Source organism: Notechis scutatus, chromosome 1 (assembly GCF_049901735.1).
Source record: "Notechis scutatus isolate UNSWTSFEM ecotype Mainland chromosome 1, rNotScu1.2, whole genome shotgun sequence".
In the NCBI taxonomy this organism is placed as follows: Eukaryota; Metazoa; Chordata; class Lepidosauria; order Squamata; family Elapidae; genus Notechis; species Notechis scutatus.
In genome coordinates this window covers 282,052,010-282,079,424 of record NC_142009.1, presented here as the reverse complement: position 1 = coordinate 282,079,424, position 27,415 = coordinate 282,052,010, and the positions used below count along the sequence as shown (strand labels likewise).

Here is a 27,415-nt window from a genome sequence, read left to right as displayed (position 1 = left end):
TGTTGTTTGCTCCTTAGTAGTTCCTTGCTTAGGGTATTGTTTTCTCCTTGTTTGTCTGATGTTAATCCCAACATATCTGGATGTACTTTGCTGCAGATAGTGTGTTCTAGTTTTCTTGTTTCCATCTCAGCCTTTTTACTGTCACTTTTGAATGGGGTGTAAGTATGGTTTATCTCTGTGTGTCTATTGATAACTGATTTGTCTGAATGCCACGTTCCTAGTAATTCCCTAGTGTTTTTGGATTTAGCTTTTTGTAGAACGCTCAGAGTTTTGTTGATTGAAACTATGGCTGAAAACTGTCTATGTGTTCGTGAGATTAAGAGTTTCATTGTGTCTTCTGACTGCTAGCTGATGTTCAGAAATATACTCTGCTAGTCTTCTTTCTGTCTGCCCTACACAGTGACTGTTACAGTTGTTACATCTTTACATTGTATTTGTACTTTATCCTTACACTGTAATTGTATCTTTAGGAAAGTCTTTGTTTATATAATTCTTTGTTTATATGCAGACCTAGAGGTAAATAACAACTAGGCCTATAATGGTTCGTAAAACCATGATACTAAAATCCTATATATTTTACTGTGTAGATGCATAACATGCTGTAACAAAAGAGCCTCTGGGTAGTACGCCAGAAATCATCTAAAGCAGGGGTCCCCAACCGCGGTCCGCGGACCGGTACCGGGCCGCGGAACAAGCCTTACCGGGCCGCTGGTTGCTGGGCGCCGCCATCTTTTTGGAAAGCTCACCGGAAGCGCTGTTTCGTCATAAAAGATGAGCGGCGCCAGCGCTTCGGTGAGCTTTTCCGGGTAGAAAGCCATTTCTACCCGAAAAAGCTCACCAGAAGCATGCCGCCATCTTTTATGACGAACAGCGCTTCCCGTGACGCCACCGGAAGCGCTGTTTCGTCATAAAAGATGGCGGCGCCCAGTTGACGCCGTACCGGTCAGCGGCGCCCAGCTGATGTCGGAACCGGGCGCGGCGTCGAAAAGGTTGGGGATCCCTGATCTAAAGAACAAAGAAATGAGAGCGTCCAGGGCAAAAATGAAGCTATATACAATAACTACCAATTTTATGGCATTTATTCAATCCATATACCACTTCAAGCTGGCATAGTTAATGATCCATCTTCCTACTTTCCTCACTACAATCACAATATGAGATGGATTGGTCTGAGAAAGACTGGCCTAAAGACACCCAGCTGGCTTTTGTTCTTCTTCTAGCTGCTGCCCAAGCATCAATTATAATTTTGGAATGGGCGGGACTGGATTCCAGACAATAATTCCAGACAATTTTTGTTGTTTTTTAAAAAACATAATAGTATCTTCATATTCCATTGTGGTCTCCAATCAAATAATTCAAAAACATATAGAGCTCAACCATCTAGGCATGACCTTTGTCAAATATTTACATTATAATTGTCTCATAGGAATGCAAAATGGTTACTTAATATTAACCCCTGGGAAATGAGGTTTTCAAGGCGCAAGAAAAAAATTATGCCATTACTGTGCTGTTTTGGACAGACCAAATATTCTCTTTCAAGCCGCTTTAAAAGGTAAAATCAATTCACTTTCATGACTTTTCAATATGCTGATGTGACAGATCTGACAAAATTATTGCTTTCAGTTGTAATTCTATAGAATTCCAAAATGGATTTTCCATGAGTAATCTCTTTTATTTTTATCATTGTTTATTTCTACTACTTCAACATATATCCTATAGATGCATTATCTGATCTCTTAATGTTTCAGGTCAGAATATTTAAAATGGAATAATATTCCCAATCAACAGATTATACATAGACACACACATACACATAAATGTGCAATGATCATTTCCATAAAAATGAAGGCTAATGTTGATGATGCTGAAGGAAAAATAACAGGCTAAACTGTAAAAAGGGTAACACAGGCATATATCAAAAACATCCCAGAAACCACCAACAGACTATTCCAACCACATGGCATCACTGTAGTACACAACTAAAGCCTTCAAAAAAAAATTAAGTAAACCAAAAGACTCAGCAGCCCCAGGAGAAGAAAAAAAAAAGAATAAAGGAGTCATTTAAAAGTATACTGAAAGGACTGTAACGGGAGAGTAAAACTATGTAGGACAAATAGATAGAAGACTAGCCCAGCACATTCATGAATACCAACTAGCAGTCAGAAGACATGATCAACACTCCTTAATTTCATAACACATGGACAGAACTTGCCCCACTAGCCCCACACACCTCGCCTGGCCACCAGGCTGCTTCTTTCCGCTTCTTTCTTCTGCTGCTTTTGGCTGCATGTAAGGAAAGCACCAAAAGTCTTTCTTTCTCTCCCCCAAACTCCGTCAGAAACGAGTCCTTCGGACCCTGCAAAGCACCCTGCTCCAAGAGGCTGTGTCAGCGTGACAAGTCTCACAAAGACTCATTGCTGGTGGAGTTTGGGGGAGAGAAAGAAAGACTTCTGCTGCTTCTGCTGCTTTCCTTGCATGAAGCCAAAAGTCTCTCTCCCTGATAACGGAGCTTGAGATAGTATCCTGCGATCCCAAATAAAGAATGATCGATCGGTAGGAAAGTGGGGTGGGGAATTTTCCTGCAGACTTTTTTTTGGGATTTTCCCAGGGTCTCTGGTCCGTGGGATTTAAAATTATGAGTTTGGTGGTCCCTGAGGTCCAAAAGGTGGCAACCCCTGATCTAGATCAAGCCAAGTACAAAAATGCCAGAAAAACCTGGAGGCCTTGCACTCAAACAAATAGGCCATTCACAGGTGCATAATAACAAACAATATCTACATATCACTCAAAAAAAGATAATTATTAATTCCAAAAGGAAACAAAAAGCCCAAAACATCTCCTCACCAGCATTCAACTCTCATATTGGCAGAGATAAACTCTAAGACTAACAGTAGACCAACAATCAAGTAAATAATACCCCAATCAATGCAGACATACAAACAGTAAACTTTAGTCTAATCAAGCAACCACCAAGAACACTCTCAACACTGACAAGGCAAGCCGCTAGTATATAAAAAAGCACAAATCCTACTTCCTTCTAGTACTGATGATGTTATTTAGCTTGGTAATGAAATGTCTGTAAGAAAACTACCAGCTCAGAGCACCAAGGACCCCACCGTTCAACCCTGAGCTACAAATATTCTCTTCTATAGGTTAACCATATTTAAGAATCCCTATATTATACACAGCACAGATAGAATATAGTTCAGCTGAATTTGGTACAAATTCAAATTCAAGGAGCATTGGATCAGAACTCTTGCTTAGACTTTGACTTGCTTGAAGACTATTTTACACATGGAGAGAGCCAAGGAAACAAGAAGAAAGCATGAATGGGAAATTTGTTAAGTCTTGGGTGTGCTTGGCATGATTTCCTACAAAACATAACAATGTTCTATTCCAGACTTCTGCAGCCTGAGCATCCAATCAGAGGTATGGAGTTCAGCTCTCAGAATTCAGGAGTCTTTGTAAAAAAATACAGATTTCTAGGGCCAAGTGCCACATATCAGAAAGAGATTCTCATGAGGCTAAGATTTAATGAGAAGTAATTCTAAACACAAACATCAGCAGATGAGAAATCTACTACAGGAAAACAACTTTTAGTATGTCATATAAATATTCAGGGGGGGGGGGAATCCAAAAATTCTAGGAGATATTGCTTCAATGAAGTCACTAATAAAGGAATGCTGGAAGGTTCCTCTCTCAGTTCTTGAAATTCTGTATTCTAACCCCCAATTCTTAACATTAAAATTCATTAAAGAAAGTTCAGGTGAATCATGCTGTGCACTTCAGGGACTTGGTTTAGGAAAGCTGGTTTATATTCTTAGTTGGGCACAAGAACTATAAACGACTGAACCTAAAGCCAAAAGGAATTAATAATCACACTGGTTATCCATTGTGAGATCAGTGAGATAAGATCCAGTATTGTGTTGGTATACATAATGCCATGAACTCTGATACAAAGTAGACCACTATTAGAGCTGCCTGTATTATTTAGGTAGACCACTCTAAATGCTTACAGATGGAGTTTGGGCTGGCCAGTTAAGTAATACATGTATCAGATTCAAGCAAAAGAACTGACATTTTAAAAAAGAAAACAGACCACCACATCTGTCAACTTACTTTGAAGATACTTAAGAGTTTGGATGTATTTCCCAACATTGTAGATTATCTTACAGGATGCTTCACAAGAGGTCAAGAAGCTTATACTAAAGAATGTATGGATCATAAACTATACTTACAGCAAATATAGTCAGCATCAACTTCTTTTTGTACATTTGTACATTTGTTTTCTTAAAAAGTATATTTTTGACAGAAAGGTACTAGGTCATATCCACAAAATAGAGTAGAAAATCTATCACAGCAGAGCTCAGTAACACATAGGGATAGCTCATCCTGTTTTCCCTTTTATCATAGTTCTTGCCTCCTTCTAAGCATATTCCATCTACCATCCCATCCCTTTTCTTTCTTTTTGTGGTCTCTAATCCTTCCCCACCATTATCTGTCACAAAAAGATGCAAGAGATCTAACTAATGTTCGATGCTCCTATCATTTTGTCTCCTCTCTCCCAATTTTTGTTTGGGAATGATGACAAATTGATAAAAAACAACAACTGCCTAACATTGAAAGGGGTCCAGAGAAAGAGTACAGCCATGGTAATTTCTTCTTAGGGAAAATAGGAAAATTGGGTTCACGTACAAAACTGTTAGGGAAAGACGAGTCATATTTATTCATTCCCCTTACCCACAGTGTTCAGTTGAAAAGGAGATAGACTGTATCTTCAAAATTTATCCAAGTCCCTCTATTGTTATGCTTGGTCATATTCAGTATGATAGAAGGGGAGCACTGGAAACCGGCTTTTTAACAGAGGCGATTGCTAAATACATTGTCATTTACATCTATACTTCAACTGACACAACAAACTTAGCATTAGAACAAAGAGGAGAATCCTGTGGTTCTTCAAGCATTCTTCAATACTGCTATCCTGAGTGGGGTGATAATTGTAGTTCAGTAACACTTAAAAGTCCACTACAAGATAACTTGATATTTCATTATTTGAAAGGAGCTTCCATGTCCAAAGATAGTCCAGCATATATAAAGAAGAAATGGTGCTAAGTCTAATTTATATTTATATCCTGTATTTTGTTTGCATCAATGGTGCAATACACCAGGCTGTGAATTTACTTCTATTTCACTTCACAGGTTCCCTCTATTCATTTGCAGATGAGTAGACAATTAGTCTGAGCTAAGTGATGTTGGCACTATATTCAGTTGAAACATCTCTAGACTACACCATTTGGACCTGATGTGTGTTAGCAACAACCAAAGCCCCTGAATTTTCCTTCCTCAGATAGTGGATATATGTCCATTATCTTTTGTTTGTATTAACAAGCAACTAATGTAGAAGCAGTCTTCTTTTGGCAAAGTAAATGTGTAGAATTTTTCCTTCTTTTTTATGTTCATCAACGGTTAGATAAGTCACCCTTAAGAAGTTATTCTCCTCTTAGTAAATCTGATTATTATTGATCATTATTAAAATAGAACTCCCAATCTTTTCAAAAGAATAAAAGCAATGCTAGTTACTCCAAAATTTCTACATTTCTCTTCTCCTTTCTTTGTAAAGCTTCTATACTGGAGTGGGAGATCCTCCTGCATGGTATCAACATTATCATAGGTCTTTAGTGGTAGAAGAAAACAACCACAAATCAGATGAATGAAATTCTTTTCCCAAATTTTGAGTAATAATTCCTTGTATCAAATGGTATACATATTTTAAGAGAAATAGGTGCCTGTGGTAGGGGTTATGCTTAAGGTATGGTTCAAACCACATACTAGGACACTGAATTAATCTCTTCTTGTATTTACAACGGATAGGTTTATACAATCCTAATGTATTGAGCTTATTATATACACACTTGTCTACCTATCTGTACATAATACTACTGCTATAAGTAATAAGAATAATACTACAATGTTCTGTAATCTTAATGCCACCTAATAGTTCAGTTCTTTTTCCAGACTACTCTTTTAGGGATTGATGATCTTACTCTTTTCATCCCGGATTAGTGTTCTTGTAGTTTACACTGTACTTTATATTTTATCTTTTATCTTTTTCTCCGCCCTCCAGTTTCTATTCTTCAGTAGGTCTTGCCTATAGGTTGGTGTAGCCCAGGAGTTGTTTCCTTTTATCAATTTGCTTCATAATATCTCAGTCCTTATCAATTTGTAGAAATGGGGGTGAACAATTTTGACTGGCTGGTAGCAACTGTTTTGTTTCTTTGGAAGGCTTGAAGTTGTACTTCTCATTCCAGTTTATGGCAGCTTTAAGAGCCTCACTGTTCAACCGCCAAAAATGTTTAGATTCAGTTTCCTCCTTATATTATTGGCTTCTCCCTCAGCTCAACTCCCTCCCTCTCTTCTATTGACACCTTGTGCCTCCAGCATTTCTCTTTCTAATCTCTTTCTAGCAGTTTCAAGTTTTCCCTTACCACACCAAACTAACTGAAAAGGTAAAAAGACCCTTTTATTGAGGGTCCCTGTAACTCTCCAGCCTTTTGTCCTGCTAGTTGTTTGACAAGGGGTACAAAATATGATAAGAATCCACCAGGATATTTTGTTTTCTTGCTTGATGTTGAATGATAAACCTGTATGGTTGTAATACAAGGTACTATTGAGATTATTTGGTGGATTCAAGTAAGCGGCTGATATCAGTAATGACTTGGAGATTCTATCTCCATCAATAAACTTTATGCTTTCAATAGCTCATCACAGTGCCAAGATTTCATTTTCAAAAGTTTGCTGTTGCAATGGCAGTTTCTTGGCCAAGTACAGAACAGGACAATCGTAGGTCTTCAAATATTTGTTCACACAGAGGAGTTCAATTTAACTTGTTGGGTTCTGTCTTCTATGTAATCTGTAATTGCTTGAGTATGAGTGGCAAAATGGGGGAATAAATAGCATAACACCCCTAAAAATGATGTGATTTGCTTTTTGGTTTCAGGTAAGTTTATTTTCTCTCAGGCTACTAACTTTTTCATGTTTTGCTTTACCTTCTCATTTCCTACTGTGTATTCTAAATATCTGTGACCTCTGTAAAGTCCGGTCTTCTAGGTTGTAGTCACACCCGATTCTATTAAGCATTTAATGATTTTCTCTAAGCATTTTAAATGTTCCTCCCAGCTTTCATATTACATGACCATGTGATCTAAATATACTTTACACCAAGTACCTCATCCTGGAAGAATTCTTTTCATAAGCCTTTGGAGGGTTTTTGGAGGGTTGCCCCATCCATGTTTTTACAATTTTTCTAGACTGATAAACATTTGAAGATAGAAAATGTTTTTCCTCCCTCTACATTTATTTTCTAATGGAATCTATCAATAATGTTTGGTCAAATTATATGCTGTAGAGAGTAAGGAGGATGAGGTAGAGAAATCCATTACCAAAGCAATGAGGATGAAAACACTAATTAAACCCAAATAGTGAAGATGGTATATGAAAACATCTCAGATGGACACACCGCAATTCATATGGATTTAAGAAAGGAAGGAGGTAAAACATTATCATATTTCTAAGATTCAATTACTATAGGCAACCTTAATAGAAGGAGCCTTAGTCTTAGGAGTTGATTTGTCAGATTTACATCTTGGGGTTAACAAGTGTTGAAAGATACTTGACATTGCCCAATTGGCCTATTAACTCATACATGCGTGGGCACAGAGTAACTATAAAACTTAGCTACTGTATTTATGAATTTACTTTCCATAGTGTCCCAGGTCCCGAATGAAACTTTTTAAAAGAGCAGTGTACTATAAAAGGAAAGGCGAAAGACGGGTTATTATGGCCCTATGTAAATGGCGTGATTCCAAACCATTGATTTCTGTTGGCTTTTATTATAAATAATTATTCTCATTAAATAAAGCCACATTAATCATTTTTGATGCTTTTATCATAAGCACAGGATTACAACCTTGAGAGAGCTCCTCTGACTGAGGAAAAAGGGCATTCCAAATTCAAAATGGTTCAATTTCAAAATATTTTGATCAGCTCTAGTTACCCTAAGTGATTCATGAATTTATTGATCAAATAGCTTCTCCCAACAGGTGTTATGCAGATCCTATTTGATTTTACTAATTATCATCTAAATTTTATTTATTTATTAGATTTATACCACACAGTTCTTATACAAATGCTCAAGATGGTATATAGAGTGCCTTTATAATAATTGTAAGTGTTATTGCTTTGTAATTGATTGTGAATAAAATAAACATTACTCCATAAAGGACGAACCCCACAGATCATCTCTCAGAAAGTTAAGTGCAGAACTGTAATGAAAACTACTCTCCTGAAATGTGACAAAGCAAAAGCATATATGTACACTTGATTCAGATTCTAAATCCTCCTTTAAAAATATCCACATGGAATTGGCTTTTCAGGCTTCTCTAGCTTTTGCTTTATGGAATTCAGTGAGAAAGTTGCTGATGAATATAACATTCTGTTAGGCAGTTTAATGTTTCAGCAGAAGATGAGATCGAGGCAGTTGTTTAGTCTAGTGTTGTTGGTTACTAGTTGTTCCAGTCCCAGATTTGTAATAGCATTGTAGAAGGTTGTGTGTATGATTTCAGTTGTACAATTATTTAGGGTCCAGTCGATATGAGGTAGATTGAAATCACCAAGAAAGATAAAAGGGTATGGGCAGGATGCAGCCCATGTTAGTAATGTATTTAGCTTGTTTACATGTTCGATGTCATAATCAGGTGCTCTGTAACATAGTAAGAATCGAATTGTGATATTTAAGGATAGTTCACAGATGATGGTTTCAGGAAGGGTAAGCTCCTGGGTAACTTGGATATTTTTTAGATGTAAGGATTTTTATAGAATATAGCAACACCACCTCCTCGACGATTTTCACGATCTGATCGGTAAACATGATAGTCTCTTACTGTGGTAATGGAGTCAGGGAGAGATGCATTGAGCCATGTTTCACAGACAAATATAATGTCGAAGTTAGCCATATTTAGGAGGATGAGAAATTCAGGTATTTTATTCACGAGGCTTCTTGCATTGAGTAGTTTGCATTTAAGGCTGGCAGTAGTTGGAATTGAGGTAGTTGGGGCGTGCGTGCTAGTCTTGGGTGATGGTGGATGGGTTGAGGTAGGGTTGAGGTTGAGGGTAAAAGTTGAGTATTGGGTTGCGTGGCTTACTTTTGATACAGTCAGCATGGTAGTCAATGTACAGGTCCTTCTCTCCATTGTCTAGACGGTTTTTGAGTTCGATGCGGAGTACACGGGAGCCGGGCACGTTGCTGTATGGTTAGGTCAGGGCGGCAACGGAGGTTCTTGTGGTTGGTGTTGGTTTTGGCGAGTGAGTTTATAGTATAAATGAATTTACGTTTGCTTGATTCATTTTTGCAAATGACCCTGCACAAGCGTGGGGCCACAGTGCCGTCTCTATTTTTGAGCTCTCGGTCGATGCGGAAATGTCAAGTATTTCATCAGCGGAGATGGTTGATGCTTGATAATCTCTGATGATGTTTCGGACAGTTGTGATGTCATCTTTGACATTGATGTCTTCTAGACCAAATAAGATGGCGTTTGGACGTTTCCGTTCACGCTCAACAGCTTCTTTGATGAGGATTGGGATATCAATATTTGTCTGGGTTGTGTTTATTTGTGGATTGGGTTTTGGATTGGATTGTGGTTGTTGGGTGGAGATGTGGTTTGTAGCTATTTGATGTTCAGGTTTTTGCGTTGTGTCTTTTTTTTCAAGGTTGGTTATTCTTTCTTTTACGGCGTCCAGGGATGCTACTATGGTGTTGAGGGATGTTTTAATGGTTTCGATGGTTGGGGATGTTTCAATGGTTTCGATGGTATCCTCTCTTTCAGACAGGTCCAGTTTGGGTATGCATGATTTGCAGAAATATGGAAACTCATTGGATGATTCTAGGTATTGAATCATTCGCTCAGGTAATCCCAAGCAGTCATGATGAGTGTATTTTTTACACAGAGAACATTTTGTTTGTATTAACAAGCAACTAATGTAGAACCAGTCTTCTTTTGGCAAAGTAAATGTGTAGAATTTTTCCTTCTTTTTTATGTTCATCAACGGTTAGATAAGTCACCCTTAAGAAGTTATTCTCCTCTTAGTAAATCTGATTATTATTGATCATTATTAAAACAGAACCCGCAATCTTTTCAAAAGAATAAAAGCAATGCTAGTTACTCCAAAATTTCTACATTTCTCTTCTCCTTTCTTTGTAAAGCTTCTATACTGGAGTGGGAGATCCTCCTGCATGGTATCAACATTATCATAGGTCTTTAGTGGTAGAAGAAAACAACCACAAATCAGATGAATGAAATTCTTTTCCCAAATTTTGAGTAATAATTCCTTGTATCAAATGGTATACATATTTTAAGAGAAATAGGTGCCTGTGGTAGGGTTATGCTTAAGGTATGGTTCAAACCACATACTAGGACACTGAATTAATCTCTTCTTGTATTTACAACGGATAGGTTTATACAATCCTAATGTATTGAGCTTATTATATACACACTTGTCTACCTATCTGTACATAATACTACTGCTATAAGTAATAAGAATAATACTACAATGTTCTGTAATCTTAATGCCACCTAATAGTTCAGTTCTTTTTCCAGACTACTCTTTTAGGGATTGATGATCTTACTCTTTTCATCCCGGATTAGTGTTCTTGTAGTTTACACTGTACTTTATATTTTATCTTTTATCTTTCTCTCCGCCCTCCAGTTTCTATTCTTCAGTAGGTCTTGCCTATAGGTTGGTGTAGCCCAGGAGTTGTTTCCTTTTATCAATTTGCTTCATAATATCTCAGTCCTTATCAATTTGTAGAAATGGGGGTGAACAATTTTGACTGGCTGGTAGCAGCTGTTTTGTTTCTTTGGAAGGCTTGAAGTTGTACTTCTCATTCCAGTTTATGGCAGCTTTAAGAGCCTCACTGTTCAGCCGCCAAAAATGTTTAGATTCAGTTTCCTCCTTATATTATTGGCTTCTCCCTCAGCTCAACTCCCTCCCTCTCTTCTATTGACACCTTGTGCCTCCAGCATTTCTCTTTCTAATCTCTTTCTAACAGTTTCAAGTTTTCCCTTACCACACCAAACTAACTGAAAAGGTAAAAAGACCCTTTTTATTGAGGGTCCCTGTAACTCTCCAGCCTTTTGTCCTTGCTAGTTGTTTGACAAGGGGTACAAAATATGATAAGAATCCACCAGGATATTTTGTTTTCTTGCTTGATGTTGAATGATAAACCTGTATGGTTGTAATACAAGGTACTATTGAGATTATTTGGTGGATTCAAGTAAGCGGCTGATATCAGTAATGACTTGGAGATTCTATCTCCATCAATAAACTTTATGCTTTCAATAGCTCATCACAGTGCCAAGATTTCATTTTCAAAAGCACTGTATGTTTGCTGTTGCAATGGCAGTTTCTTGGCCAAGTACAGAACAGGACAATCGTAGGTCTTCAAATATTTGTTCACAAAGAGGAGTTCAATTTAACTTGTTGGGTTCTGTCTTCTATGTAATCTGTAATTGCTTGAGTATGAGTGGCAAAATGGGGGAATAAATAGCATAACACCCCTAAAAATGATGTGATTTGCTTTTTGGTTTCAGGTAAGTTTATTTTCTCTCAGACTACTAACTTTTTCATGTTTTGCTTTACCTTCTCATTTCCTACTGTGTATTCTAAATATCTAACCTCTGTAAAGTCCGGTCTTCTGGGTTGTAGTCACACCCGATTCTATTAAGCATTTAATGATTTTCTCTAAGCATTTTAAATGTTCCTCCCAGCTTTCATATTACATGACCATGTGATCTAAATATACTTTACACCAAGTACCTCATCCTGGAAGAATTCTTTTCATAAGCCTTTGGAGGGTTTTTGGAGGGTTGCCCCATTCATGTTTTTACAATTTTTCTAGACTGATAAACATTTGAAGATAGCAAATGTTTTTCCTCCCTCTACATTTATTTTCTAATGGAATCTATCAATAGTGTTTGGTCAAATTATATGCTGTAGAGAGTAAGGAGGATGAGGTAGAGAAATCCATTACCAAAGCAATGAGGATGAAAACACTAATTAAACCCAAATAGTGAAGATGGTATATGAAAACATCTCAGATGGACACACCGCAATTCATATGGATTTAAGAAAGGAAGGAGGTAAAACATTATCATATTTCTAAGATTCAATTACTATAGGCAACCTTAATAGAAGGAGCCTTAGTCTTAGGAGTTGATTTGTCAGATTTACATCTTGGGGTTAACAAGTATTGAAAGATATTTGACATTGCCCAATTGGCCTATTAACTCATACATGCGTGGCACAGAGTAACTATAAAACTTAGCTACTGTATTTATGAATTTACTTTCCATAGTGTCCCAGGTCCCGAATGAAACTTTTTAAAAGAGCAGTGTACTATAAAAGGAAAGGCGAAAGACGGGTTATTATGGCCCTATGTAAAATGGCGTGATTCCAAACCATTGATTTCTGTTGGCTTTTATTATAAATAATTATTCTCATTAAATAAAGCCACATTAATCATTTTTTGATGCTTTTATCATAAGCACAGGATTACAACCTTGAGAGAGCTCCTCTGACTGAGGAAAAAGGGCATTCCAAATTCAAAATGGTTCAATTTCAAAATATTTTGATTAGCTCTAGTTACCCAAGTGATTCATGAAAATTTATTGATCAAATAGCTTCTCCCAACAGGTGTTATGCAGATCCTATTTGATTTTACTAATTATCATCTAAATTTTATTTATTTATTAGATTTATACCCCACAGTTTTTATACAAATGCTCAAGATGGCATATAGAGTGCTCTTTATAATAATTGTAAGTGTTATTGCTTTGTAATTGATTGTGAATAAAATAAACATTACTCCATAAAGGACGAACCCCACAGATCATCTCTGTGAAAGTTAAGTGCAGAACTGTAATGAAAACTACTCTCCTGAAATGTGACAAAGCAAAAGCATATATGTACACTTGATTCAGATTCTAAATCCTCCTTTAAAAATATCCACATGGAATTGGCTTTTTCAGGCTTCTCTAGCTTTTGCTTTATGGAATTCAGAGAAAGTTGCTGATGAATATAACATTCTGTTAGGCAGTTTAATGTTTCAGTGGTTCATAGAAACGGAAGAGCCCAAATATCTTGATCAAACCTTATTCTATCAGTCTTTTTGAACCTCAGCAAAATGCACTGAGAATGTTCTGATTTTACTTGAAGTCACAGATAAAAGCATTTTCTAAACAGTTGCTTTGAAAGCAGTAAAAAAAAATGATATTATACATACCTTTGTAAGTTCTTTTAATTTCCTCTGCCATACAGCTTCAGCAACAGAAATGTACTTGCTGTCTGTTATGTAACAATTTGCCATGAGTACGTGATGGAGTTCAGCCTTCAAATTCATGGCTTTCAGGACTCTTTCAACATGATTTAAAGACATCAGAGCTTCTTTTTTGATGCCACCACTTGTAAGCTGCATAGTGCAGGGCACTAATGCAATTTGTCCAGAACAATACAGAGTATCTTCAACCTAGAAAAATAGTAATAAAGAAAACCATTTTTAAAAGAGCGGAATTATTCCATATTTTCTAATTAAAAGTTACCATCTTTAACTTAAGTAAAAATATAACAATCTGAAGATAATTTCTGGCAGGAATTTAGCTACATTGTAAATAGCATTGTATCACATTTGGTTTTGGAAAGTTAAATGTAGATATTCACATATTCATAACTATTCTCAGACAAATCGCCAATGAACAGACCAATCTAGAAATATGTAGACTAACATAATGTCATAATATTTCCAAGGTATCAGTATGAAGATTTGTGTCATGTTTGAAGTAAATTTGTTTACAACCTGTCAACTTGGAAGGAAAGAGGGGAAGCTACAAATGTTCTAATTTACAGGAATTCACTTTAATTTAAGGCAGAGATGATTCCCAAGGTTTCATGAGCCCCCAATAACATATAGTGATATACTGTACAAAGAAAATATGATATAAAATTAAGCAGTATCTTGGAATAAATTAATGTACTTACTATGTCATTTAAACTGTTAGCAGATCGTTGTTTTTCTTATTTTGCTAATTTTACATTAAAAAGTTTAAGGGAGTTACAGTATATTTTGTCTTTGAATGTCCAAGTTAATGGTATAGGCCATCAATGTTTTCTGACAGCTTATTATATATGCCAATGAAGCAATTTCAAGAATAAACAGACTTAGTCTCAATCATTTATGCAATGGTTACATCAAGGCTTCATTTTTTCAATGCATTTTATGTTGCTTTGTCCTTAGAGACTGCCTAGAAGCTTCTGTTTCAGAATGTGGTTGACTGCCAGAACTTTGACTACAGCCACAAAAACACCTTGTAGCACACCGTTTATTACTTGCTTTAATGGTTATCAAATTCTTGTCAGATAAATCCACTTCCTTGTTTGGACTTAAAAACCAGATAATCTGGAATTCCCTCCCTACCAGCGCCAAGTACTGCTATGCTGGGAAAGGGGAAGTATGTGTTCCAAGAAGGAATGAGCCAAGATAGGCAAAGTATATGTGAAGAATATGCTCTCCCAGCAGAGTCATTCAAGATATGATAGTTCTCCCAGGTCTCCAATTAAAGCAAACAGGTATCTATATTGGGCAACAGAGATTCAGGAAAATGTTGGGTAAAGATGATTAGTGACATCAGCAAAGGCATCATTTCATTCTGTGTTAGAGAAGGAAGTAGTAAATCATTTTACCAAATATAGACACATAAGATAAATTAAGTGTTGCTTTAGTGCCACCATATGAGGAAACCATCAGGTCGGATAACATTCAACATCCTAATGAGAAAGTGCTGAAGATCTTTTGGAGTACTGATATTATTTATGGCCTGGTTAGGTTAAAGCTTTTGAGACATCTTGTTGCCAAAGGAATAGGAAAGGAAAATCCAAAGATGTAAAAAAAATAAATACAATGGGAACATGGAATGTAGGTAGCAGAAATTTGAGGAAGTTCAACACAGTGAAAAATGAAATGAATCAACTACACATTGATACTTCAGGCATCAACAAAGTGAAATAGATGAGAACTGGACACTTTCAGTCAAAAATCATATTCTTTAATACTCATGAAATAAAAAAGAAAGAATATTGTGGCTTTCATTATTGGATAGATATAGCAAAGCCTGAATAAGATCAGTTAGGCTTGTTATCTATTTATGCTTCAACTACTAATTCAGAAGTAGAAGATTATGACAGGTTTTATGGTCAAATTAATATGAAATCAAAATAACATGCAAGTATAAATATATATTAGGCAATTAACATACAGCTTGATCTAATAGTTAAGGTTTTAGACTATAAACCAGGAGACTTGGAGTTCTAGTCCTGCCTTGGGCATAACAGCCAGCCAGGTGACTCTTGACTAATCACTTTCTCTCATTGTAGCTCACTTCACAGGGTTGTGGTTGTGGTGAAAAATAGGAGAAGGAAAGAGTATTAGGTTTGTTCTCCACCTTAAGTTATTTATAAAAATAATAAAGGGATAAATATATATCCATCCATCCGTCCATCCATCTGTCTAAAGTAAATATGTTGTTTATGGTTAGAGACTGAGATGTCAGAACTGGAAATAGTAATCAGGAAAACATATTTGGATTGTATGACATAGGGAATAGATATGAAGTAGGAGATTGCTTATGTGCAAGTTCCAGTCAAGTTATAGCACAACAAAACCAACCAGTTTCTACAATATGATCACCAGCATATATGCCCGCTATTTTCAAGGAGAACATAATCACTCTGAAGTCCTAAATTTGATACAGAACCAGAATGTTCTAAATTAATTGCAGAATGAAAAAAGTGGTTAAGTATGAATGTGAAAAGAGACTGCCAAAGATGTAGAAACAGAAGAAATCAAATTGGTATCAGAACAAACAGAGGGAATTGCCAAGAAGCGAATCCAAATTCAGGAAGGCAAACATCTCAGAAAGGAATTTAATTTTACATACTAATTCTGGGGATCATTTAAGGCAGATTAGAACTTCATAGAACGAGAGATTCCAGATGTTCAAGGTGATTTAGAAAAGGCTGAAAATTAAGAGGCATTATGACTGATGAATGTTGGATAATTGTGAAAGCCAAGGAATAAATAAATAAAGATCAAGGTGTGCTTTACTGATTATAGAAAATCTTCAATTGCACTGATCATGTCAGGCTGTAGAATATCCTTGAGAAAATGGGAATTGAAAAAAAGCTAATTATCCTCATAGAAAACCTATAGGCAGAACACAAAGACCACAAAGAACACAAAGTCCTCATGGAATGTAGTGTAACAGACTAGCATCAGGTTTGCTAAGAAATGCAATATGATTGCATCTACTTATTTATTCAATATACAGTATATGTTGAAAATATATTGAGGAAGCACTGGACTGGAAAAAATGAACATGGTTTTTATATCAGAAGAAGAAATATCTGTAATCTGTTATGCTAGTGACACTATTCTGTATCTTAAAATGCAGATGATCTGCCAGCTCTAATGATGAAAGCCAAGGAATAATGAAAAATGGAACAATGACTAAATATAAAGAAAACCAAATGAATGACAATAGTAACCAGCCTTAGAAATTGACAATGAAAATCCTGAAGTGGTCAATAGTTTCTACCTTTTTAAGATAGAAGTAAAGGGACTAGCAATCAAGAAATATTGCCAGCATCGGATAGGACAGCAAAGAAGGCCAGGGTTGCAATGAAGGCTTTGGAAAAAATATTCAGTTTCCATGTCATATCTATTCCCTCAGAGATCAGAACTGAGTATACTCAAATTATTATATTTTGGACACATTATGCAAAATCCAACTCCTTTGAGTTTCCATAATACAGTGAAAGATGTAGGAAATATAACAAAAGGATGACCAGAATGGAGGAAAATAGATTCAATTGCAGTTATGATTGGGTGAATAGTCAGGAGACCTGAAGGGACCGGTTGGGGATAGATCATCCTGAAGAAGATCTAACTAGTATGGTTGCTAAGAGTCAACACTGACACAATAATCACTAAATCAATTTGAAACCATAATACATCAAGAATCTTTTTATACACTTGAAATTAAGCAATAATTTATTTTCAATAGAATGACCAAGCTTTGCAAAACTTCAAGCTTCCCTCAGTAATACTTAATTTTGTTTCATCTCTAATTTAAATAGGACTTTCTTAAATTTAACAAAAAGTCTTCTATGATTAAGTTTTGTGATTGTTTAAATATATAACTGTTTGTTTTTAAGCCGTGTTTGTCATTTGAAAGCACAAACCTTTCAACCTACAAAAAATAGTCCTTTTTTCATTTCTGACACCACTATCCAGTCCATGGTTTAGAAACTTATTTTATTTTATTTATTTATTTATTTATTTATTTATTTATTTATTTGATTTGTCAATCGCTTACAAGATAATAGGTATAAGTATATACATAATTATAAATACATGAAATGGGTACATATAAGAAAAATAAAAAATACAATAGGACAGGTACGGTAGGCACGTTGGTGCACTTATGCATGCCCCCTACAGACCTCTTAGGAAAGGGGTGAGGTCAATAGTAGACAGTCTAAGGTTAAAGTTTTTGGGGTTTGGGGAAGAAACCAGAGTCAGGTAGAGTATTCCAGACATTGACCACTCTGTTGCTGAAGTCGTATTTCCTGCAATCAAGTTTGGTGCGGTTAACCTTGAGTTTGTATCTATTGTGTGCTCTTGTGTTGTTATGGTTGAAGCTGAAGTATTCATTGACAGGTAAGTCATTTAACTTACAGACTTTGATATGAAATATTTGAAATACATCTTCCTCAATGATTGAGGATTATCTACAAGTCTTTTGTTTCTACAGGAAAAAGAAAAATGTGGGTCTGCTATTTCCAATAGTAGTCTGATATTGTTTATCACATCTGTAGCTTAGCAGCTTCATCTGCAGCACAAAAACTGGTCCTGGGGTTAACAGCTGAATCCCCTGGAAAGACTCACCAAGTACAATTTCTTCCAAGTCCAACAGATTTTATTCTTATCAAGCATATTACTAAACTTCCCAAGTATTGGGGGGGGGGGGTGTTTCCTCAAAGGACAGTTCTCCTCTTTGACTGATCCAATAATGCCCAAGGGGCACTTCTAGCTATAAACAAGCAACTATGTTGTTTGGCACTGAGAACAGCTTTACTTTGTTTCTTGCATTAAACTAGTAACCATATAGAATTACAGACTCTATTCAGATAACTTTATACAACATTTATTCAACTCAATGGGCTACCCCTTTAAACCAAGGGACTCCTGGCAGCAAATAATTCTAAAACAAAAAAATTAGAAAAAGAACAAAAGAAATATATACAGCAGATGAGAAAATTATCTTAATAATTGTTAATATAGCCACTAAATGGGGCCCTTAACACATTAAAGGCTTCAGGCCTGGGCACATAGTCAGGTTTTTAAGTTTTATGAAAGGCTATGAAAGGCTATTAGGATTGGGGCTATCCTAATTTCTGAAGGATGATCCAAACAGCAGGGGCTACAGTGGAGAAGGGATGTTTCCTGTCCCTGCCAGCTGACAGTCCTTGGCTGATGGTATCTGCAAGATGCTCCACCTGCTAAATTGAAGTGGATGGATAGAAACTCTTGAGAAAAGACAATTTCTTAGGTAACCCAGTCTGAAGCTCTGACGGGCTTTATGTTCTGCTCTTTCTTATAGTTAGAGATGATGACATACAATGTCATAAAGACAATCAAAATAAAAATATAAAAACCACATAAAATATTCTTCAAACTTTAGGTTTTTTTTTTTAAAAAAATCCCAGCAACAGTCATGGTGTAAAAGTATTAAAAAGAGTCAAAATTTAAAGCCACATGATAAAGAGGTTTTGAACAAAAAAATAGCCTTCATTATTTTGTAGAAGGACTTTAGTGGTTATAATCAATGCTTTCAATTTTATCCTAATACATATTCGTTTAGTATAAATTCCCTTCTGAGAAATTATTTGCAGTACATTGTGTTTATTTAAAAAAAAAACAAAAAAAAACTCATGACAATCAAACCATGTGAACACCCATATGCAACTCCAAATCTGTCCTTATAAAACTGCCTGCAATTCATAGAACGCTCACACATGTAACTATTGGAAGAGTATGTTAAACTATTTGGCAATCAAAATTTATGATTAGCAGCTGAAGAGGGGGAGGAGGAAATGCAGTATATATAATAGATTAGCAGACATTCATCAACTATATTTTTAAATTGTTTCAGATGTCTAAAATATTGTTTTGCCATGCTATATATAACCAAAAAAATTGGAAGAAAAAGAATGCAATTAATATTTTTGTTTAAAAGAACAAATGGTTTTTGTAAGGGGGGAAAAAAAAGATGTGTGCTATTTAAAATGCGTGCCATTGAACAAGGGAGTCCAGCCAGTTATCAAGTGCCATATTGACAAGATGAGCAACAAATTCAAAAAGAAATTATTTAGCAGGACTATTTTCTTTTTTATAGGTTTTTTTCTGAAGTTAAACCTGTAATCAAGGCAAAGCCCTAGTTAAATTTACTTTATTTAACTAACTCCTGTTTGACCTCAATTTTGCATGCACATCGACCCCCACCCCATACATTAATTATCAGATAGAAAGAGCTGTTCAACCAGTTCATTTCCCTCATTCTTGAACAGATTGTTTGAGACATAATATGAATACTAATTACTGATAAAATAACTGTCAGTATTTTGAAATATGTACCAGATAACATTGCATTGAAAGTCTCCTGGATACTTCTGGTAAAATTAACCATGTAGTCACTGTATTTTAAAAGTTCAAAACAATTCTTTGATCACTTTGAAGAAAACTACTCAAGCTTTAGATTCCAATTCTGTGTTAACTGTTCTCATTTTTGAAGTACTGGTTTATATTTTTCAAAAGTTATAAAAAGGCTGTGGAATACATAACAGAAAACATGGAACCAGTTATTTGTTTATACAGTATATATAGAAGACTTAGTGGCAAACAGATAAACTTGGCAGCACTGTTCAAATGATTTATAGCAACAAATGAAAAAAATAGCTTTTGGAAGCAACACTCTTTTTACACAGAAGCCATTAGAAAATAGATATATTTGTCTCCTGTATACTGTATACTCCTGTATACTAATTACAAATCAGCCATGTTGATCTTAACAAAGGCTCTAGTGATAATGTTCTAAATCTACAAAATTAATACTTTTGTTTCAATGGGTTCTGACTGTTTCACATTATGAATGACTACCCCATTTATCCTCATAACCTTTACATTGATTTGATTAAGCAGATGGTTGCGTTAACTTAGAACAGTATAACAGAATTGGAAGGGACCTTGGAGGTCTTCCAGTCCAAACCCCTGCTGAGGCAGGAAGCCCTATACCATTTCAGATAAATGGTTGTCCAATCTCTTCTTAAAAATTTCCAGTATTGGAGAATTCACAACTTCTGGAGGCAACTTGTTCCATTGGTTAATCATTCTGACAGAAAATTTCTTCTTAGTTTTAGGTTGCTTCTCTCCTTGATCAGTTTCCACCCATCACTTCTTGTTCAGGTGCTTTGGAGAATAGCTTCCCCTGAGATAATGGAACTCTGCTATCATGTCACACCTAGTCCTTCTTTTCATTAAACTAGACATACCCAATTCCAGCAACCGTTCTTTATATGTTTTAACCTCCAGTATCATAATCATCTTAATTGCTTTTCTCTGCACTATTTCTGGAGTCTCAACATCTTTTTTACATTGTGATGACCAAAACTGGATGCAGTATTCCAAGTGTGGCCTTATCAAGGCATTATAAAGTAGTACTAACACTTCATGTGATCTTGATTCTATCCCTCTGTTAATGCAGCCTTGAACCGTATTAGCTTTTTTAGCATCTGTAGCACACTGCCGGCTCATATTTAAGTGATTATCCATTAGGACTCCAAGATCTCTCTCACAGTATCTACTATTGAGCAAGGTACCACTTATACTGTACCTGTGAATTTGGTTTTGCTTGCCTACATTTAAAACCTTACTTTTTTCACGATTGAATTTCATTTTATCAGATAGCACACAAAGTTCAAGTCTGTCAAGATCCTTTTGAATCTTAAGCCTATTTTGTGTCAGCTTGGTGTCATCTGCAACTTTAATGAGTTGGTCAGCCAGTTACGAATCCATCTGGTGGTGATGTCTCCATCTAACTTCATCTAACTGCTGTACAGCTACAGTATATATAACCAAAATCTGCCTGAAAGAGTTAAGGGGAATTTATCCTTTCCAAACATACACTTGATCTGATTTGCCTCAGATAGCATCGGATTTTATTTTGAAGCTAGGAGAACATATTGGGTTGAAGTTGCTGGGGTTTAGGTCTGTGTTCTGTGTTCTGTGTTCCGAACACAGATCTAAACCCCGGCAACTTCAACTCAGTATGTTATACCCTGCCCTATAACAAATCATTTTTTGCATTAATTGTTGCTCCCTCTCCCTTCATGTAAGCTTTGGTGGCATTAGAAGAATGTGACGGTGATGGAGACCTGTTTAGAATTAGTTGTACTGTGCATATTTCCAGGTCATTTACACTGTTTCAAGGGTCTCCTTTTGTCCACATTTCTTGTCACATTACTTTGTCTAAGTAGCATTTCCCCGTGTATTCAGAAGGACATCTCTAGTGAATTGGACCTGGTAAGACAGCCACATAACCCTGGTCTTGGATAAGGCTTCCAAGAACTAGAGATGTCCTTCTGAATTTGAAGTAGCTTCTCACCTGTATTGGGATAAATAGGTTTCTGGGATCAGGAATATTAATTAATCCTGATCTGGCAAAGAAAAACATCCAATGAAAAGAGTAGACTTTCATCTATGATATTGCATTTATGCAAGGGATCAGATGGCCCTGGAGGAAGGTGAGAATCATAGGATCTTGTGTAAAACATGGACACAATAAGTGACTGTAGGATCCAACATGGGTCAGTCACCGGGACCAGAAGTTTTGTCTTCCAAGCTTTCAAACTTGTGCTGGAGCCAGGGGTGGGATTCTACAGGTTCACACCTATTCGCTAGAACCGGTTGTTAATATTCTAAGCAGTTCGGAGAAGCGGTTGTTAGAAGAAATTACAGGCCTAATCCTGTAAGGAAGGCAGGAAGGAAACATTCTGGTGTTGCTTAGAGAAACTGCCTCTCCGTTAACCCTTTTTACATTCTTGGCTAGACTTCCTGTCTCTGGAACTTTTCTGGAGTTTTTTTTTTCTCTCCTTTGCTGGTACTTTGCTTGTGTGGAGTGACCATTCAAAGTTACAGTGGCACTGAAAAAAGTGACATAACCATTTTTCACACTTACGACTGTTGCAGCATCCCCACAGTCACGAGAGGCCAGACGAGGAGATGCGTGCCTCGATGTGAGTGATATTGAGTTGGCCATGCCCAGCCAGTCACATTACCACCAAGCCACACCCACCATCTAAGCCACACCCACAGAACCAGTTGTTAAAAAAATTGAATCCGACCCCTGGCTGGAGCCCATCTTCAAGGAACAGCTTTCTAGCAGACTGTGTGCTGTTCTGTGTGACTGGATAATTTTTTTCTTTTAAAGGGAGATCAGCCTGAAGATGCTCAATTTCTTTATATTAGCATTATATTTTGTTCATGCACATAAATTTCACAGTTCACTGCTTTCATAATGGAAGTACAACTAATAGATTTCATTTCTATTACAGGAGTATGTTTCTGATGTTTAATAACGTGATGCATGTGTGAATGAGCAGCATGTGTGATTAGAGTTTTGTCCCTGAAACACTTCATCATAGGAAAATTAGAAGCCTGGCAAAAGATACCATATTGCTTACTAACTGTAGCAGAGAGTAAGGAGAAATGAACGGTTGCTTTAAATTTCCATTTGATCCTTATTCAGCACACTTTCAAACTTTCAGATGCTAAGTTTACTAGGAAGAGGCCACATTCTTAATATACATTAATATGGCTGCCAAGTTTGGTTTTTTATTTTCAGTTTATAGTTGGAAGTAGTGTTTTTCTGAATTTTTTTTCCTGTTCCAATGGAACTCTTCCAGACAATTTTTCTTTCACATATTCAGCTACAAATAACTAAAATCAAGTATCTTGACCTCCCAGCATGGCAACATTCCTTAAATTGCAGCTAACTCCTGGAAGGAATATTAAACATTATTAATATTACATTAGTAATATCAGCCTTTTGAACCATTCTCTTTCTTAAATCAGAACCCAATATTGAAGATATGTACTCAAGCAAGAACTCAAGAGGTAGGAAAAAGGATTTTTGATGAAACAAGGGATCCATAATTCAAGCTAATCCGTATATGAGAGACTAGTGACAACTTCAAAATACTGCTTTAGAAATTATAAATACAATTAAAGGGCAGGAACGAATATATGGACATAAAGTGTTTTTAGGAAAAAGCCTTTTAAACCAGAAGATTCAAGTTTGCAGAGTTATATGTTTTATGTATAAATTACATAAATAAATCCATTGACTACAGTCAACATTTATGAATAGGGACCTCTAAGCATCTTTGTTACTATATAGTCTTCCTACTCTATACTACAATCCAACAATAATATCTGTTGTTTATTGCATGTCTGATTATACAAGCATTGTTTTTAGCTTATTATTTATAATGGGTCAATAAAAGCAAAGGTGTTCTGGTTAGCAATATTATGATTTTGACATATCCAAAAGGATCCAAGATACCTAAGAGTTAATAAGAATAATTTTTGATAGAACACTCATATGATTGCAATATGGGTATGATAGTTTGAGAATCATCAGGAACTCACTATTATCGGCCTATAAAAACATGAGATTCTCTTTTAATTTAATGACAATGCATATTCATGAATGAAGGCAAATATAAGTGTCCCAGGTAATGCACATTACCTGATCAGAAGTAGTAATTAATCTGTTTTTAGATAAAGAGCCAATACCCAATAAACTTAGAGATTTTGTTCTAAATGGATTGATATCTGAATGATTGCTGTCCTCTAAGAGGTTAGAGTTCACAAAGATTCAGTGCAACCATTTCTTGCTCCCCCAAGTCAAATAAACTACCATTTGTTCAATCAAGGTAAATAAGCACATCTGACAATGTGTTAATTGGCTGCCTCTGGTCAGCCATATGCACCTCTGACCTTATTGAAGGTTTAAATCAATTTAAATTTCAGGCAATAAAGACTTTCGCTGATTAAGTTAGAGAGAAATTACCTTTTCTAAAGGGATTACAGTTTTAATGTGGCGAATCTTTAATTTAATATATGGTAATTCTTTCTTCCTATGTCCCTTGTATTTAGCTAACGATAGTAAAATTGCATTTGGTTACATAAATCTTTTTTCTAGAGCAAATCAAGTTTTCAGAAACTTTTTCCTGAAACAATTAATGTATGCAAAATAATTTATAAATTATACAAATGCATTTTACCACTGCTCTACTTTGCTCAGGCAGATTTGGAAACTATTGAAATAGCTTTTTTTCTTAAAAAATTAATGAGTAATAGCATATTAGAAGACTAAACTAATGACAATAGGTACAATAGTTTTAGAATTGGCAATGAAGATATTGACGCAATAGGTAGATTCTGTCTTTTAGGATAAAGTTTAAATCATCAACAGGAAAGGAATCAGAAACAAAAAAAAATATATATATTGCAGACTAACTAGTATTATTGTCAACTTCATAACAAAGATATTTCAAAAGCTATCAAGGTTCAATTGCACATATTTGCTTGCATAATACCATAGTTGCTTGGCTACAACGTATTGAATGTACTGAAACTCTTATTTCACTGTCAAATTACAGAAATGTTATAATATATAACATGACAAAAAGACCTCATGCTGTTTCCTCATTGAAAAATACATTAAGATTACTTTGTACATGTAGTCCTCAACTTAATAGTATCATTGAGCCCAGAATTAACTGTCCTAAGTTGTGGAAGTCATTAAGAGGTATTACCATGTCACTGTGCCTGATTTTATGCACTTTTTGCAGTGGCTGTTAAGCAAATATGTTAAGTGAACACAAGCAGTTATTAAATACGCCTATTTTAGCCAAAGATGGTTTTTTTGCTCAAAACCACTTGCTTTTGACAAAAAATACTAATAATCAAAGTCAATGTGATCGCAAGATGTTGTAAACAGCTGTAACTGTGGGCTGGTTGCCAAGTGCCCAAAATGTGATCACATGACTGCAGGAAGGTTAGTTGTTGTAACTTTGGGTTGTAAGTAACTGTTGGAGGTCCCTAGGTAATTAGGCGGAAATTGACAACTACCTGTAAATTCAATGACAATAGTTCTACTCAAGTGCTACTCAGTTCCGAGAGACCTTAGAGAGATAAGGATTCTTCTGTGAGTAATTTAGAAAGTAAAACATCTATATAAATTACCCGAAGATCAAAAATCCAGGATATATGACGTTGTATCATTAGAGGATAAGCCATTAGACGATAAAGAACTTAGTTTGCTATTTTCAGAATCAGCACTACATACAAAGATACACCAAAGAATTGGAAAGAATGTACGTATTTCTCTATTTAGACATACTCAAAATGAAACTAATGTTTTAATATAATAAAGTAGCCAAGAAAATACAAGATATTCAAGTGAAAAAATCCCGCTACATTAACTTGGGAGAGGAGTTTGGAGGATGCCATAGGGATTGACAGTAAGTCTTATTTTACTTAACATCTTCATTAATGCAATGCAAGACAGGATTAGCTGCATAGTAATGAAATCCACAGCACACTCTAACTTGTAGGGTCTTATTAATATAAATGAGAATAGATAAATACCAAAGGCTCTACACAGGTTAGAACTACTAGGTGGAAAGAGAAATGAAATTTGACATTTGAATGGAGAGAAATCCTGAGGCATACCTTTTACAAAAGGCCCAAAATATACTGAAGGAAAAGAAAGCAATAGGATGGCACAAGTGCTTACTACAATGGACTATTTGTTTTATATCTAATGGCAACAAATAAATAGCTAAGAGATAGTGGATAATTTACTATAATCCCAAAGACCTCAAAAACAGAATAATTTGAGGGAAGATTAATTGCAGGGCATAAAGGCAACAGTTGTAGGTAGTGATTAAAAACGATTTTAAGATAAAGTAAATGGCAAAGAGAAGGTGATAATGGCAATCATATGTTGGAAATGTGCTTTTATGGACGAAAAAGAAATATCTGAGACCAAAAAAAGCATGAACATCTTTAGGTCAAGTCATTATTGCTGTCATTAATTGAGGGCCATCTCTATCAGTCACATTCTTTCCTGATCAAGCTTCTCTTAATGATTTCTAATTCTTCTTCATCTTTGTATTAAATTTCATTCATATAAGAATTTTGGTGCAATAAATTTAACATGGTCTGTCATATAACAGGATTGCTACTTGCCTGCCTGCATGATTTCCATGCTTGTATGCCTAAAATGCTATGTATAATTTACGAATCTTCAAAAATAGTTTTTGATGAAAAACAAATATCAGAAATTTATATCCGTTCCTTCTTTCCTCTTTTATTACTGTATGTTATGCTGACGGAAGTTATGAAAAATATAAACAAAAAATTCTTCACTATTCATACCAAGAATAAGTGAAAATAATATATAGTTGATCAAGGTAGGAAAACGTACATTATTTTTAATACAAAATAATATATTCTCTGAAGAAAGGCCTACATATCTATCTATGATTTCTGTTAGGCTTTCTCGTACACATATATATCATTTTTACAATCTCATGTAAGGGTGGCATATAAACAGAAAAAAAATTGCTTCTAAGAGCACATCCAGTTTTTGAAACATATACTAAACTATTACTTCAGTACTGTAATAATATAATGTCCAGGGACAGCTAACCAAAAATTTCTACAGTCCCGTTTCGATGGACACTTCCATTCAAGGCTGTGACTTGCTAAAAAATTGGCATTCAAGGAGACTGGAGGCAGAAGTTGTAAACTATATTTGGTTTGATACAGAATATATTATTCTCAGCCAGTAGCTTTAGATATATTACAAACAGGGAACCAAGTGAAGTATAAGCATGTTCTTTCAGCACCAATTTTATTTTCTCCCTACTTTTTAAATCAAATATGCCATTGTTCACTGTAAACCATTTCAAGATTTGTAATAATGAAAAATAACATATAAACAGCATATTATTATTTAACAAATCAGTACTATTACTATTTAGTGCAAGGTTTATTTATTTATTTCCCACCTTTATTATTTTATAAATAACACAAGGTGTCAGAGACACACAATACTACTTCCTCCTATTTAGTGACAATATTAGTTTCACAGAAGAAGAATATCATTATATAACCAAT

General features: G+C 35.5%; 1 protein-coding gene across 1 annotated transcript in view; it reads right to left on the bottom strand.

The window, feature by feature from the left end:
• The window catches only part of DPH6 (diphthamine biosynthesis 6), a 228,137-nt gene that overhangs the window by 60,462 nt on the left and 140,260 nt on the right, over window positions 1–27,415 (bottom strand). The window contains exon 13 of the mRNA XM_026664539.2: window positions 13,337–13,579. Within this exon, the coding sequence (XP_026520324.1) occupies window positions 13,337–13,579 (243 nt within the window). The remainder of the gene's footprint in view (window positions 1–13,336; window positions 13,580–27,415) is intronic.